General features: G+C 39.9%; 1 protein-coding gene across 42 annotated transcripts in view; it reads left to right on the plus strand.

Moving 5' to 3' along the window:
• The window catches only part of PAK3 (p21 (RAC1) activated kinase 3), a 261,514-nt gene that overhangs the window by 218,529 nt on the left and 27,747 nt on the right, over positions 1-15,238 (plus strand). For all 42 annotated transcript variants that reach the window (XM_072743906.1, XM_072743904.1, XM_026014857.2 and 39 more), the window contains 3 exons: positions 12,484-12,532; positions 12,862-12,974; positions 14,873-14,990. In XM_072743906.1, the coding sequence (XP_072600007.1) occupies positions 12,484-12,532; positions 12,862-12,974; positions 14,873-14,990 (280 nt within the window). The remainder of the gene's footprint in view (positions 1-12,483; positions 12,533-12,861; positions 12,975-14,872; positions 14,991-15,238) is intronic.

The following is a 15,238-nucleotide window of genomic DNA, read 5'->3' on the forward strand; positions in this document are numbered from 1 at the left end:
ATTTTATCCACACACTATTCTTCACTGCCCTCCCCTCCACAAATCTCTCCCTGGCTGCCTTGGCCCTAACTGATCTCTTCTGCCTTCTGTCCTGAATCTTACAGTGTCTATCTGCACCAGCATACATAAACCACTCATAAGTTAGTTTGTCTAGCCATGTAAAATTGCTTGAAACTTAGAAAACCATGGAGGAAGAAAGGGATAATTTTTGGAAAAATTGAAGAAAACCAAAGAGCCCAGATTCTGAGCTCAGAGGTCTGTGGGCAAATGAATTAATTTCCTAGAGCATCCATTTCCTCATTCATAGTAAGCAGAAGGTATATACCTCATCAGGTTGTGAGAAGTGAAGGAGGGGATGCGTTTAAAGTGCTTAGCACAACATGGCACATGGCAAAGTGCTGGGTAAATGCTAAGTATCATCAGAGGGGAAAGATGCTCACAGTTACTATTTTATAGAGCAGAATAAGGCAAGCAGCATGCGATAATTACAAAGAGCCATGGGGATGGAGAGGAGGTACAGATTGTTTATAGCCAGGGAGAAGGTATGATGAAGGATCCTTAGAGAAAGGTACATTTGAATCGTGATTTGAGGTGTAGGATTTAACATGTGGGGATTATGGGCAGTTTTGCTGGAAGGAAACCAAATAAGCACTTCCTTCAGACTGTAGATTATATTTGCTTTGGTATCCCTAGGGCCTGCAACAGCATCTAATCCTTTCTGTATAAAGGAAATCCTTAATAACTTTTTGATGAATGCGTATCAAAAAGATCAAAAGAGTGAAATCAGCAGTACCTGCCTCATAGACAAACCTGCAGTTTGGCAGGCAAGATAACAGGAAATAATGCTATAAAGATCTGTGGGGACTGTGTCATGAAACAAAGTGAGAGATACAAGCTGAATTGTAATTTTTATTTGTTTAATTTGTTTAAAGTAGGTAATACTGGGCAGCCCGGGTGGCTCAACGGTTTAGCGCCGCCTTCAGCCTATGGCTTGGTCCTGGAGACCCAGGATCGAGTCCCACGTCAGGCTCCCTGCATGGAGCCTGCTTCTCCCTCTGCCTGTGTCTCTGCCTCTATCTTTCTGTGTCTCTCATGAATAAATAAAATATTTTTAAAAAATAAAAATAAAGTAGGTAATACTTGGACATGGTGTAACACTCAGGAGGGTCATAGGAATAGACAGCGAAAAGTAAATGTCCCTCCAAGCCTTGTGCCTTACCATCTCTATAATCTTGTATAAAGGAAAGCTCCAGAAAAGATTTGGTACTGGCTTCTTAGGTAAAGCTTTCATAGATTTTCTGCACACACACACACATACACGCACACACGCACACGTGCACACACCACGTGTGCATGAATATATGGTCACACAATGACATAGCTTTTAAAACAAGTTTTTGACTTATCTGAATATGTAAACTGTTAGATACCCAAATGATGAATGTATATGATATTTAATGTGTTAATCACTCTCATTTATATATTTAAAACCACACATTATATAAAGTAATGTGTAGATTGGGAGAGATTTTTCTACTCTCACATTTCATGAGGAGTATAATTCAAAATCTTCCTATGCATCTTTAACATCATTTTTTAAAAGATTTTATTTATTTATTCATGAGAGTCATAGGTAGAGGAAGAAGTACACTCCTCTCAGGGAGCCCAATGCGGAACTCAGTCCCCGGAGCCGGGGATCACACCCTCAGCAGAAGGCAGACGCTCAACCACTGAGCTACCCAGGCATCCCAACATATTTTCTTTTTTGTAATCATTAGAGCCCCGTTCTGAATCACCCAACAGTTATCCAAGTGCATCATTTGAATTTCATTTAACATCTTTCGATATAATATTTTTGAATCCACATACTATTCTGTCCCTAAATATTTTATTTCTGGTTGCAGTTACCCATTCCTATAACATTAAGAAGATTGCTTTCTGAATCGGTTTTATAGGTGTATATTTACATCTTCACAACATAACTCTCTCCTATATCACTTTTTAAAACTTCTATTACATGGCAGCCTGGGTGGCTCAGCGGTTTAGTGCTGCCTTTGGCCCAGGGCATGATCCTGGAGACCCGGGATCAAGTCCCACGTCGGGCTCCCTGTATGGAGCCTGCTTCTCCCTCTGCCTGTGTCTCTGCCTCTCTCTCTCATGAATGAATGAATGAATGAATAAATAAATAAATAAATAAATAAATAAATAAAACTTCTATTACAAATTTTCAAACTTATACAAGAGCAGAAAAAATAGTACGGAAATGTGCATATTGTTACTGCCCTGATTCAACATCGATCAATATTTTAATATAATCACAATGCCATAATAACACCTACAAAATTCAATAATGGCTTGATATCATCTATTATCAGAGTTCCCCAGTTGTCTCAAAAACGCAGTCTTTAGAGTTGATTCCTTCAAATCAGTATCCAAAGAAGATCCACATACGGCATTCGGTCGTGTGTCTTAAATCTCTGTACTCTAAAACAGTCCCCTTGATTTTTCTACTACCATTGACTTATTGAAAAAACTTGTCATTGTCTTGTAGAAGCTACTACTTTCTGGATTTGTCTCTTAGTTTCATTTGATATCATTTAAGTTGCTGCTCTATTCCCTCCCTGCATTTCCTATAAATGGAAGTTAGTTCTAAAAGCTTGATATCCAGGTGCAGCTTTGGCAAGCTTTCTTCACAGGTTGGTGCTGTGTATTTCATATTATATCAGAAGGCATACAGTGTCTGATCACTCTGTTTTTTAGTGCTGAGTAGATTGATCAAAAGGTTCAGTAGGGGGTACCTGGGTGGGTCAGTGGTTGAGCATCTGCCTTCGCCTTAGGTCGTGATCCCAGAGTCCTGGGATCAAGTTCCACGTCGGGCTCTGCACAGGGAGCCTGCTTCTCCCTCTGCCTATGTCTCTGTGTCTCTCATGAATAAATAAATAAAATAAAATAAAAAGGTTGAGGACTCCCTGTCCCCTCCAATGTAAAGATCCTCATCAGCCTTTCATCTACTGGTTTTGTCTATTAATGACTCTGTTGCCCAAATCAATTATGAAATTAGGGATTACAAAGTAGTGATTTTTCTAAAACTTACCTTTTCTAAGAATTACCTTCCACACTTTCTTGACTGAAAATAATTTTGCCTCATCAACTGGATGTCTTTGGTTACCCTGAAATAATAGTTCATACAGGCAAAACAAGATAAATGCTTAAGTTTATAATTGCCAATTTCAGTGAAAGGAGTTGATACCCAAGTTACTTCCAAAAGTGTCCAATGAGGGGTGTTCTATTTTATTTTAAGTCAGGGAAGGAGACATCGTCTTTTATTAAAAAAATTTATAAGCTCGTAGGTCTTTATATTTTCAATATGTTTCAACCAGCTGTATTCACTGTTGTATTTGATGGTCATGCTGTCTTATCTTTGGCTAAAGGCTCCCTTTTCATGGCATTAATTTCAAAAGCAACCTTTAGAAACCTTATTTATGACATCTAACACTTGAGGTTCTGCTCATACCTTCAGAAATAATTTATTTACATCCTTTCCAAATCTGACAGATACTCTCTATGAGCATCCAGAACTAGCATTGACTGTGAACATTTTAACCTAATGTGTCTTTCCCAAATAGTACTTCATGAAAAAATAAATGCATATGGAGACTTACCATATTACATGAGAGATTTTATAAGGATTCGAATATAAGGCAATTTTCCTTTTTCCTGAGGAAAAAATTAGGGATGGGGGAGTAACTACCTTACCTTGTATTTGCGGACATGTACATTTCTGTGTATGTGTGTATTTGTGTGTGTGTGTCTGTGTCGTGGCTCTATTTTTTTAACACAAGGGGTAACATACTATAAATCTTCTATTTTGTTATTTGCCTGTGTCTTAGAGACAGTTCCATATCAGTGCCTCTTTCTTTTCAACGGATGCAGTGTTTTTTGTTTGATGGACCATAATATATTTAATCAGGCCCCCATCAATAGACATCTATTTAGTTTGTTTCCATTATTTTGCTCATATAAACAAGGCTGGAGTGAAGATCTTTACAAATAAGCCACTTCATACATATGCAAATTGATCATTAAGTTAAACTGCTGAAAGTGGAATCATTACATGAGAGGATATGTGCATTTTTAATTTCCAAGTTGCCCTCCATAGAGCTCGATCCATTTGACCTGCCCACTAACAAGGTACGGGAGTGCTGTTTGCCCACACCCTTACTGCCATAGCTGTATTCATGTCTTTGGTATCCTAAGATTATGATAAAAACTCATCACCACACTGATTTTCAGAAGGGAAAATGTTTAAGGAAGGAACTCTAACAAGAAATTATACAGCAAACAAAAGGCTCTCCTGAAGGATCTGTTGGTCAGCACAGCCCACATCTGTGTTATGCCAAAGTACCTTGGTTGTATGTTGCATCTCTTCATATATTAGACCAACCACAGCTCAATTTGTCAGAAAGTGACAATGGGAACATTTCTGGAAATCGTTTTCCTCCTGTGCTTAAAGATAACACGTTTGGCCAAAGGCATTTTGTCTCCCATCTGCATCTTTGCCAATTATATAATTAAATGGAATGATGATACTATCAATCCATCAGTAATTGCAGACAAACTTGGTTTTTTGTTTGTTTGTTTGTTTGTTTGTTTGTTTGTTTTGCAAGCCTTCAGGCCTGTTCCTCTAAATTAGTTTGTTTTAAGGCTTGAGAAAGTACATCTATCCTCTTAGGTATTTTTCAGACTTCTCTTTGCTACTCATTGAGGACCCCTCTTCTTCTTACTCTGACTTGAAGTTCCCATATTGAAGATGAATAGTTTTGAAACTTGTTTCTTAAAGGACTCAATGAATAACAGCTTGTTTAGAGAACCTGACAAAGGAGTGTACAGCATGGAACTCAGGGATAAGTGCTGAGAATAAAACCTCTGACTTGTTTCTCTTTGTTCAAGAAACTATGGGCAAGAGCAGAAGTGGTGTCTAGTGTGCTTACAGCAGTGATTCTTTGGGTAGGACCACCCACCCCAAAAGTGTTTGCTTCCTCATCGGATCTATTTGGGGCCATACAAGGTAGAGCACTCCTACAAGGCGCTAAATAGTTGTCCTCTGAGCTTTATAATAGGCTTTAGGATGAAGGAGATTGAAAATATATTAGCATTTGTGAAGAACAATGTTTATAGAGCAATGGAAGATGCTCCTTGTTCTACTTAATACTCTTAACTGCACTGTGTTGTGCGCTCTCTTGCAAAGAAAGATGGTGCCACTCAATCAACTACCATTAGCAGAGTTTGCACTTTGTTTTTCCGGGCCATAGTAATGAGCTTGCATTAAGCTGCCTGCCCCCCCTTGCCTACCTAGGCCCTCTTGAAACCAGTGGCACACACTGTGAAATAGCTGCTTAGACTTCATGTTGGAGTGAGTCATTGAGTTATTTCACCTTTCCAGGGGTTAAGCCCTATAACTGTGACCTCACTCTCACTGGACTATAACCCGTGGAGCTCCTAGCCCCACACTCATAATGTGTTACAGTTCCATTTAAAGTTGAATGAGCATGGACACTCTGGGAAAAGTCCTGCCCTAGCTAAAGAAGTGAAAGTTCCCTGCTCTGACTTATAAACCCAGTGATACTTCAATAACATGATTTTTATGTAATTTTTTAAAATTTAGTGATACACTTTTATCTATATACTTTTTTTTTTTTTACATTTGAGGCAAATGATACAAAAGGAAATGCCAGAACTCTCTCTGAAAGAGTTACTGCAGGCACTGTTCATCACCATTGCTGAACCCCCAGAGGACAGATGCCTCCACAAAACAAGTAGAAGTGTGGTAGTGTTGGACGCTATGATAGCAAGGTATTTTTATGTCAAGTGCATTAGTATAGCAGGATAAGGGCCTTCAGGTAGTAACTGGATCTTAAATACTCAACAGAACATAAAGTCCAGGAACACCTAGGTGGCTCAGTGGTTGAGCGTCTGCCTTTGGCTCAGGTCATGATCCCGGGGTCCTGGGATCGAGTCACACATTGGGCTTCCCATGGGGAGCCTGCTTCTCCCTCTGCCTATATCTCTGCCTCTCTCTGTGTGTCTCTCATGAACAAATAAAATAATTAAAAAAAAACATAAAGTCCAATCCTAAGAACTAGTCGACTCTTGGCCACATGAGCAATCTTAACTGAGTCAGAAGATAGAAGAACTGGCTCCTATGGTTATGCTAGAGGGACCAATCATACCACATCCAGGGACAAAGTAAATGCCTTACAGAGGGGCACATGGGCTAATTTGGGCAGGAAATTAGGGACAAGAGCAATATTTTAGGGAGACACTTTAGCACGGTAGATGCAAACATGGACTCTCAGAAGTACCCTGCTTGCACATAGCATTGATGTAAAAATGCTACAGGTCTGTAACAGAGCATGAAATGGTGGTCAAGAGCATGAGCCATGGAGTCAAACTCATGCAGTTTTGAATTCAGCTGCTGACCAACTGTGTAACCTTGGGCAGGCTACTTACCTTGTCCCACTTCTAGTGGCTCCACTTATAAAATTGAATAGGGCGAGTGTTAAGTGAGATCCCCTAGTTTAGAGAGAGCGGATGGAAAGTAAGGCATTTCAATAAATGAGATAGACTTTTCTCGCAGGAGCAGAAGTAGGAGTACATCTAAAAAACAGCCCTCCTCAGTGTGGATTAGATCCCGGACTGTGACCTCATTAGCACCAGATTTCTGCTTATAAAACCTTAAATGTGGATATTGCCCTATCGCTCTGCCTTCCTCACACTTATTACCACAAGGCTCTCCTTGGATCTCACCGAGCTCTCTAGTCCTCTCGCCCTCTTCCCTTTTCTCTCAAGTCTGTGAGCTTCCTTCTAGCCCCACTTGCCTGCCTTTCTTTCCCTCCTGTAATCCATTTCGATGCTTAAATTGGAGTGATTTATCGAAATTTTAAGTCTTACCAAGTTGTTGCCTTGGCAACTACTCAAGATCATGGCTTGACATTGGCTCTTAGCGGGAAACATCAAAACCTGATGAAGATTGCTGATAATTAAACGAACTTGTCTTGGGATGAAAAGGGAGAAATAGTGAATTGTTTGTTTCTTTCTAGACCCTTTAGGCTAGATGCCAGTGTTTCCATTTGAGTATTAATGCTTGGCCAGGTCAAGAAGAAATTGTTGACAAAGTATCTAACGTGACGCCAAGAACCCAGCAGTATTTATCATGCTGTAACTGAGGAGGAGGCCTAACGGTTGAGCGATCTGTTGGTTTAATATTCTTGAAGCATAGTGTAGGTTCACTGAAATATCCCTTGCTCAAAATTAGGAGGCTTTCATTACTTACTAGCTGTGTCATCTTGGGGCACATTCCCCCTCCTCTTTTGGCTTCAAATTTCTCATCTGCAATGAGGTTAAACTGGATGATCTCTATTTTCTCTGGAGTCCTGATAAGGCATGATTTCTTTATAACATCTGAGTGACTGAGGTTTGGAATAAACAAAATCCCCATCATAAATAAATGTTCTCCCCACAGCAATCTGGCTTCAGTATAACTAGAATGGAGAGATAATAGAGATCAATATAATTAAATGGCATAAAATGTAATTGACAATGTTGACCATTTTAAGCAGACCAGCCCAATATTACGAGGTAATTGGGAGTTTTAACTTCTACATTTTTTAGTTCGATTCCTGCCATCCTTATGTCCTAAAGTGCTGCATGATACTGACTTTTTTTTTTAATTAAGGCGATTGATTTTGTAAAGATAGCCATTGAGATACTTAGGCATACCCCAGGCTGTTACAAGGCCCGGTTTTTAGGGAAATCAGTGTGATATGTTGTTGGCTCAAAGATAATTTCTTTAGGAGTATACAGTACTGTGTTTTGCCTATTACAAGGAGAGTGCTTCCCAGATCCACGAGGATCCTTTCGATCATTTGTCTTTATTATGAACTCCAAGTTGTGAATAATAACAACTCTTACACTGTATTTATTAAATAATAGCTTATTTCTCAGACTTTGTTAAGCAAACAGTATGTAATCTCTACTTAGAGCTTTTGATCAGTGAGCTATGCAATGTAATCAAAAGGTGGTATCATTCTGGCTAAAAAGAAATGTACGTGATATTTTAATTAGCTCCACCTTAGGTAAATGTAAAATTTCTGTTAGGAATTTGGAAATCAAACATCTTGGAATCTCCCAAATGCTTAAAAGGGATGTCTAGTGATCTACAGACTACCATTTGGGAACTTAATGCATATATGAGGGAACAGTCAACCTAATAACCTAATAATAGTAATGGCTATATAAGTTATTGTTAGGTAGACTGTCCTCTAATATATGCATTAAGCTTCCAAATGGTAGTCTGTGGATGTTGATGATGATTGTTATTGCTAATATGTATTGGCAACATGTATGCCAGAATTGGCTTTAACCAGTGTATACATTTAATCCTTTATTCCTGAACTACAAGGAGGTAACATTACTTACCCAGGGTCATATAACTAGGAACTGGTGGGAGTTGAACCCAAGGAGGTTTGAGTAGACGGGGGTGAGGACTACTGTTCATAACCTATCAGTGGGCAGAGAGAACACTTTGTTAAACGAGTAAGAAGAGAGACATTGGCATTTATACCAGTTGAGTCTTAAATTGATTGAATATGGGAAGGCATTGGCGCTGTGGTATGGAGAAGTGTTCAAGGTACAAAGATAGAGTTGGAGACAGGGCACTCTATAGGTTAGTACTCGAGTTTGTGCATTTGAGTGGAGGATTCTGTGAAGGCTAGAAGTTGAACCAACCAATAACTTGTCAGTTAGAGTGGTAAATTCCAAGCACCTGTCCTGTTTGGTGGGGGGGATAGGTGGAGTGCAGGAAGCAGGGTAGAGGAGGATAGCACCATTTTAAGGCTGGGAACAAGAGTCCAGCTAGACAATTGCATGATTGCGATAAGGTAGGAGAAGGGAGAATGAGAAGAAAAGTTCATTTTTGAGTTAATAAACAATCTTCTAGAGTTTCAGGGCCTTTAAACCTCTGTGGGTTAGGGCTTTGTGGCAATTCTATACCACAGAATGCCACAAAACCCAGGATATTGGGATTCCAGGGTTAGGACTCTAGCAATTTAAGACAATGAAATGCCGAGGGAGGTTGGGAGCCAAAACCCCAAGGATTTGAAAGGTAAATCTCTGGAGATGTTAAACACTAATCCCCTTGGCACTCCAAGTCAATCACAATTTTAGCCCCTGGGACAGGGGAAATGGGATTGGGGGTGGGGGGCAGGGTGGCGAATAAGAGGGAGGCCACTGGGGCAGGAAGTTTGAGCCTCCCCCCACTCACTTTAACTGGAGCAGCTCCCATTTTATATTTAGGGTTTTTACATGTGGTCTCATTCAAAAAAAGGTATTCTAGTAGGTCCCCTATTGGCCTATGGCATTTTGGAAAGAAGAGACAACCCTGGCAGGGATGTTTGGGCTGGGAGATTGGGAAGGGCCAGCTAACACTGAGGACATCAGGCATTCTCTACTCTGAAACCAATAACAGCAGCAACAACAAATGATAATGGCATTTACTGTGTCCATTATCAGCTCTGATCTGGCACAGGGCAAAATGCTGATATGGATTGTGCCAATTTGATTCTCTGGGGTCCCACGAGGTAGATACTGTTATCTCATCTTGCAGATGAGATGTCACTTGTTTGGCACTTGAAGGAAATGTGTACATGGCCTACATATATAGGAATAAACCAAGTAGAGGCAATTGTGAATCTTATTCTGCAAACAGAGTTTAACCGGTTACTCCGGGTTCCTGTGGCTAAAACACACAACGAGTCGAGGTGATCTGTTCCTTTGATCCCAGGGGATCCTGAGTTCAGAGGGACCAGTCACGGACTGGCCCCTGAAATCAGGAATGTCTGACAGCTTATTTCACACGGGAAGTGTTTCATTCTGATTTAAGTAGAAGACACGTTTCGTTCACAGAAAGGAAAGGTTTTATTGCAACTGCATGTTTGCTTGACAAGACTTTTACTAATTTGTTCATTCAGCAAATACTCAATGAGCACCAACTGTGTGCTCTGAACCCAGAATCTCAAACATACAAAATTGAGAGGCTGATTTGTTTAACATAAGCCTCAATGGTGAGGAATTGCTGAAACTTGCAAGTCCTGCTTTAGGTGGCACCTATGGAGTAAGGGCAATTTTTTTAGTCTTGTTCTAATGGATATTTAAATACCTATGCAGAACGAAGAAAACAGTAGAATTTGTAGATTGTATATCATGAAATTAAAGAACTATAGAAATTGGGGCACTGGCTGGCTCTGTCGGTGGAGCATGGGACTCGATCTTGGAGTTGTGAGTTCAAGCCCCATGATGGTGTAGAGCTTACTTAAAAAGAAATTTAAAAGGGGTGCCTGGGATACTCAGTCAGTTAAGTATCTGCCTTGGCTCAGGTCATGATCCCAGGGTCCCAGGATTGAGCCCCATGTCAGGCTTCCTGCTCAGCACTGCTTCTCCCTCTTCATCTGCCCCTCTCTCTGACAGCCTTTTCTTGCTCACTCTCTCTTAAATAAGTAAATAAAATATTAAAAGAAATTTTAAAAAATAATTAAAATAAAGAATCTTATAAATAAAGGGGTCTGTGTCCTATATTTTACAGGTCAGAGAGTCAGACTTGTATTGAAAACTGTTTACCCTAGGACAGGTCACTTAACCTCTCTGAGCCTCAGGTTCCTTATAGATAATGTGGGGATAATAGTATTTGCCTTATAGAAATATGGTAAGGATTGCATTAGGTGATTTGTATGAAATTCTTAGTGCAATGTCTAACATGCACAACATGCTCAGTATATTTTTACTGTTATGATTGCTGTTTTCTGAGTTGAGGGGACTGAAGCCCAGAGAGGGGAAGTAACTGGCCCAAGGTCACATAGCTTATTGATTTTAGAACACATATTAGAACTCAAATCTCTCTTAGTAGTCAAACATTCCTTATACTACTCCACTCACTTTATGACTTTGGAGCAGGTAATGTAAACTTCCTAGGCTTGTGAGAAATATTTTGGCTCATCCTGGTAGAAGGAGTGAGCAGAATGGCAAAGAAATGGCTGACATAAGAATTCAAGGAGTACCTGAGTGGCTCAGTCAGTTAGGCATCTGGTTCTTGGTGTCAGCTCAGGTCATGATCTCAGAGTCATGGGGTTGAGCACTGAGCAGGGAGTCTGCTTGAGGTTCTCTCTCTCCCTCTGCCCAACCCCCTTACCCTGCCTCTAAAATAAAGAAATCTTTAAAAAAAACAAGAAAGAAAAGAATTCCTGGACCCAGGAATCAAAAGAGCAAGGGATAAAGAGCAAAGGAGAAACAATAGTTACTAGAAATTTTAAATGGCAATATTGGCGCATTACAATGTCTGGTGAATCACAAGGACTCATCTCCATCCTTATTCCTTTATTCACCACAAACATTTCAATGAAATTGTCAAGGCTTTTCCTTTTTCATGGCGAATAAGGTGGGGAGGTAGCAGAATGCATGTGTGTTTCACAGAACCTTACTGTGACTTCAGCTTCACTAGTCCATTGCTAATTGCAAAGCAAAGGACCCCTGTAATTGAAGTAGAATGGAAATATGAGTACTACCAAGGACTAAGAAATGATAGATTTTTAAAGGATGGTGGCTGGAGGGAAACTTCATGGTAGATGCTGCTGAGAAATTTAGAAAAAGGAAAAAAAAAAGACCATTAAATCCATGTTGTTAATTGCTTTGCATAGCGACAGCAATAGGTAAGTACAGCCCTGAGTGTGAATGATTGTGTAGGTGAAAATATTCTTTTTTTAGGTTTGGTTTGGTGTTTTGTTTTGCTTTGATGTGTTTGTTTGTTTATTTGAGAGTGAAAGAGAGAGAGCACACAAGCAGTGGGGACAGAGGGAGAGAAAGAAGCAGACTCCTCACTGAGCAGGGAGCCCAATGTGGGGCTCTATCCCAGGATCCCCAAGATCATGACCTGAGCCAAAGGCAAATGCTTAACTGACTGAGCCACCCAGGTGCCCCTAAGTGAAAATATTCTTAAGAATTAGAAATCTATGGGAAAAAAGCCACACTGTCCATATGCTAAAAGAAAAGATAGATTTACAGTTACCTAAGCAAGAGATGATATATTCTTTCCTAAACTATGTTGGTTGTTGCAACATCCAGGAAGGATTCTGAATATTCCAGGAGTTTCCTAAAAGGAGCAAGGCCATTTTGCTCAGTTCATTACTGTATAATGCCATGGCACATGGACTGCTGCCAGAAAGTCTGACGGGCATTCCTAGCTCACCAAAAGGGATACATTGAGACTGCCTCAAGTGTAATTATCATACAAAAGGGTTGTTCCTCTGTTATTTTCGTCCTTGAATCTCAAGTTCGCCGATTTCCCTTTCCTAAAAATAATCACATTTTATTTCAAATAAAGTAGATGGATAACACTTGGATTGCTTATTCATTTGCTAACTTTCATCTCCACAGGGCATCAGGTACTGTTTACACAGCGCTAGACATTGCCACAGGACAAGAGGTGAGTGCTCACATTCAATCCTGATTTTTACTGTCCTTTCATTCATATTGATTACATTTCTTCTTTGATGGCAGCTATGCTTGACAACATGAGTGGCACTGGGTTGACATGGGGAATCTATTTCATTGATGTCCCATTTACCCAAAGTGGATGATTTACTCATGATTGACCAAAGAAAAGGGCATGGGTTTGCAGCACTGAGAAAGAGCCTATAAGATAATGTTCATGCCTTACCCTGTGTACCAAAAGAAAAAAAAACAAAAAAAAAATCCCATGGATGTGCATGTTCAATGACTGTGACTCATTCTTGCATTTTAATCATCCTTCAGGTGGCCATAAAGCAGATGAACCTTCAACAGCAGCCCAAAAAGGAATTAATTATTAATGAAATTCTGGTCATGAGGGAAAATAAGAACCCCAATATTGTTAATTATTTAGATAGGTAAGTGCTTTCTCTCATCATGTACTGGTTTCCTTTATGCAATGTCATTTTCTTGGCAATTATTTTATTTAGGATCCATTCGGGTGGCAGCCATTCCACAAATACTTCTTGAAAGCTCACATCTACTGCTGAACTTTGCCCACACATCACACATTTGAAGACACATTTTATGGTCCTGCTTCTAAGCATGAGCAGCTTGTGTAATTTCCTTTTGAGGATTGTGACTCCGTGTTAGCAGGAAATAGACCGTTGCATATAGGGGAGAGCTGGGGTGTTTTAAACATTTCACCAAGTGATTGGAGCCAATGCAGTCTCTGGGTGTCTAAGTGAAGAAGGCTGGCTGCAACGGCCCCACTTTAATGGGTGCTTTGTGATTAGCTGACAGTGAGGTCTAGGGAATTGAGACTTTAATCTCAAACCTTTTTCCTGGACCAGGTAATTAATGTCTCTTTCATCAGTGGTATTAGCAGTGGGTTATAAATAGGCATTTAAAGACAGCGCTAACTCTTCACTTGTGGTTAACATCTGTCTCATTCAATTTCAGTGTTTGTTTAGCACCACTGTGCTGTGTACTCTGGGGGGATATAAAGGAAATAAGACTAGGTCTCCAACCTCAATGAGCTTTAAAATCATGCTTTCTGTATTTGTGCCAGGTGGACCAGAGAAAGGAAAGGGGGAGTGAAAACGAAACAAAACAAACCCAAAGAAACAAAAAGTAGTCAAATTTTACAGTCGAAATCCAAGTTTCATTAAAGTGCCATTTATGGGCTACCTGTAGTAGAGTGACTCTTCTCTGCTTTTTTAATTTTGTCAAAATTGTCTTCATAAAAAAATATAGATTTCTCAGATGCTTTCTTTACTAATAAGGTAGAGCCTGTGAATTTTCATTTTTAATAGGCTTCGCAGGTGAATCTCACAAGTGCTGCAGTTTGAGCACATTGGATACAAAGTATTGCTTCATATTGATGTGGAACTTAGGGCACAGTGGAATCATTGGGGTCATTCTGTTCACTGTAATTCCTCTCTTGCTGAGCAGGGGGAAAGAGAGACCTGATCATGCTGCTAATGTGCCTTAGGATGGTTCCAGATGTTTTGAATTTGCCCAGTTGTAGGGCTCTGATGACCTTCTCATGGTTGATCACCTGAGAGCATGTTCCTCAATAATTATGTAAACAGGGGCACCTGGGTGGCTCAGTGGTTGAGCATCTGCCTTTGGCTCAGGGCGTGATCCCTGGGTTCTGGGATCAAGTCCCACATCGGACTCACTGCAGGGAGCCTAATCTCCCTCTGCCTATGCCTCTCCCTCTCTCTCTGAGTCTCTCATGAATAAATAAATAAATACATCTAAAAAAAATAATTACCTAAAGAAAATCTAAAAAAAAAAAATAAAAATAATTACCTAAAGAAAATGAACCTGTCACTACTGATTTCTATTAGGACCAAGTCCTCAGCACAGTAAATCCATTGCAAACATGACTCTCTTTGATTCAGAAACTGCTTGAAAATATTTAAGTAATTAATTCAGTAACATCAAAAATAATGCTGAGATCTGAACAAATATCTTATAAATCTGTATGCCATGGGCCAGTTCAGTGCAAGAAATCAACACGATGGCTTGAGTTATCCAAAATGGCTAGTCACTGATCCTGTTCATTGAAAGTAGCTTTTACAGTGAAATGACTTCCTCCATGGTGCAGTTATATATGACAATCCTTTGATTTTCATGCATATTGTTTCCTAATGCTAACAAAAGTGTCTTGATAACACTGTCATTGATATTTTCCTCCTGTTTTATGGTCAAATGCACATTAACGGCAAATTACCATCTTTAATGGGAATATGGGAGAGTCCTCACTTCTCAGACCTGAGTCAAAGTCTTTTTTATTCTTTTCTTATAGCTACTTAGTGGGTGACGAACTATGGGTAGTCATGGAATACTTGGCTGGTGGCTCTCTGACTGATGTGGTCACAGAGACCTGTATGGATGAAGGCCAGATAGCAGCTGTCTGCAGAGAGGTAAGAAAATCGAGCATTTCTAACTGGTGAGGACACAAAACTGGCAGTTCTTTCTCTCTGATTATCCAGAATGCGTGTGACATCTAAGTGATGATAGCACATCTTTTCTATGAACAAAAATTGGACAGCCTAACTTCAATTCACATCCTTTCCTCCTAGCTCTTCCCCACCCCTCCCTTCCCAGCCCATTGTTTATTTAATTCCTTTGCTCTGGTTCTTTTGAATTCTATTACACCATTCACTAGGTG

The sequence above is a fragment of the Vulpes vulpes genome, chromosome X (assembly GCF_048418805.1).
Source record: "Vulpes vulpes isolate BD-2025 chromosome X, VulVul3, whole genome shotgun sequence".
Lineage (NCBI taxonomy): Eukaryota > Metazoa > Chordata > Mammalia > Carnivora > Canidae > Vulpes > Vulpes vulpes.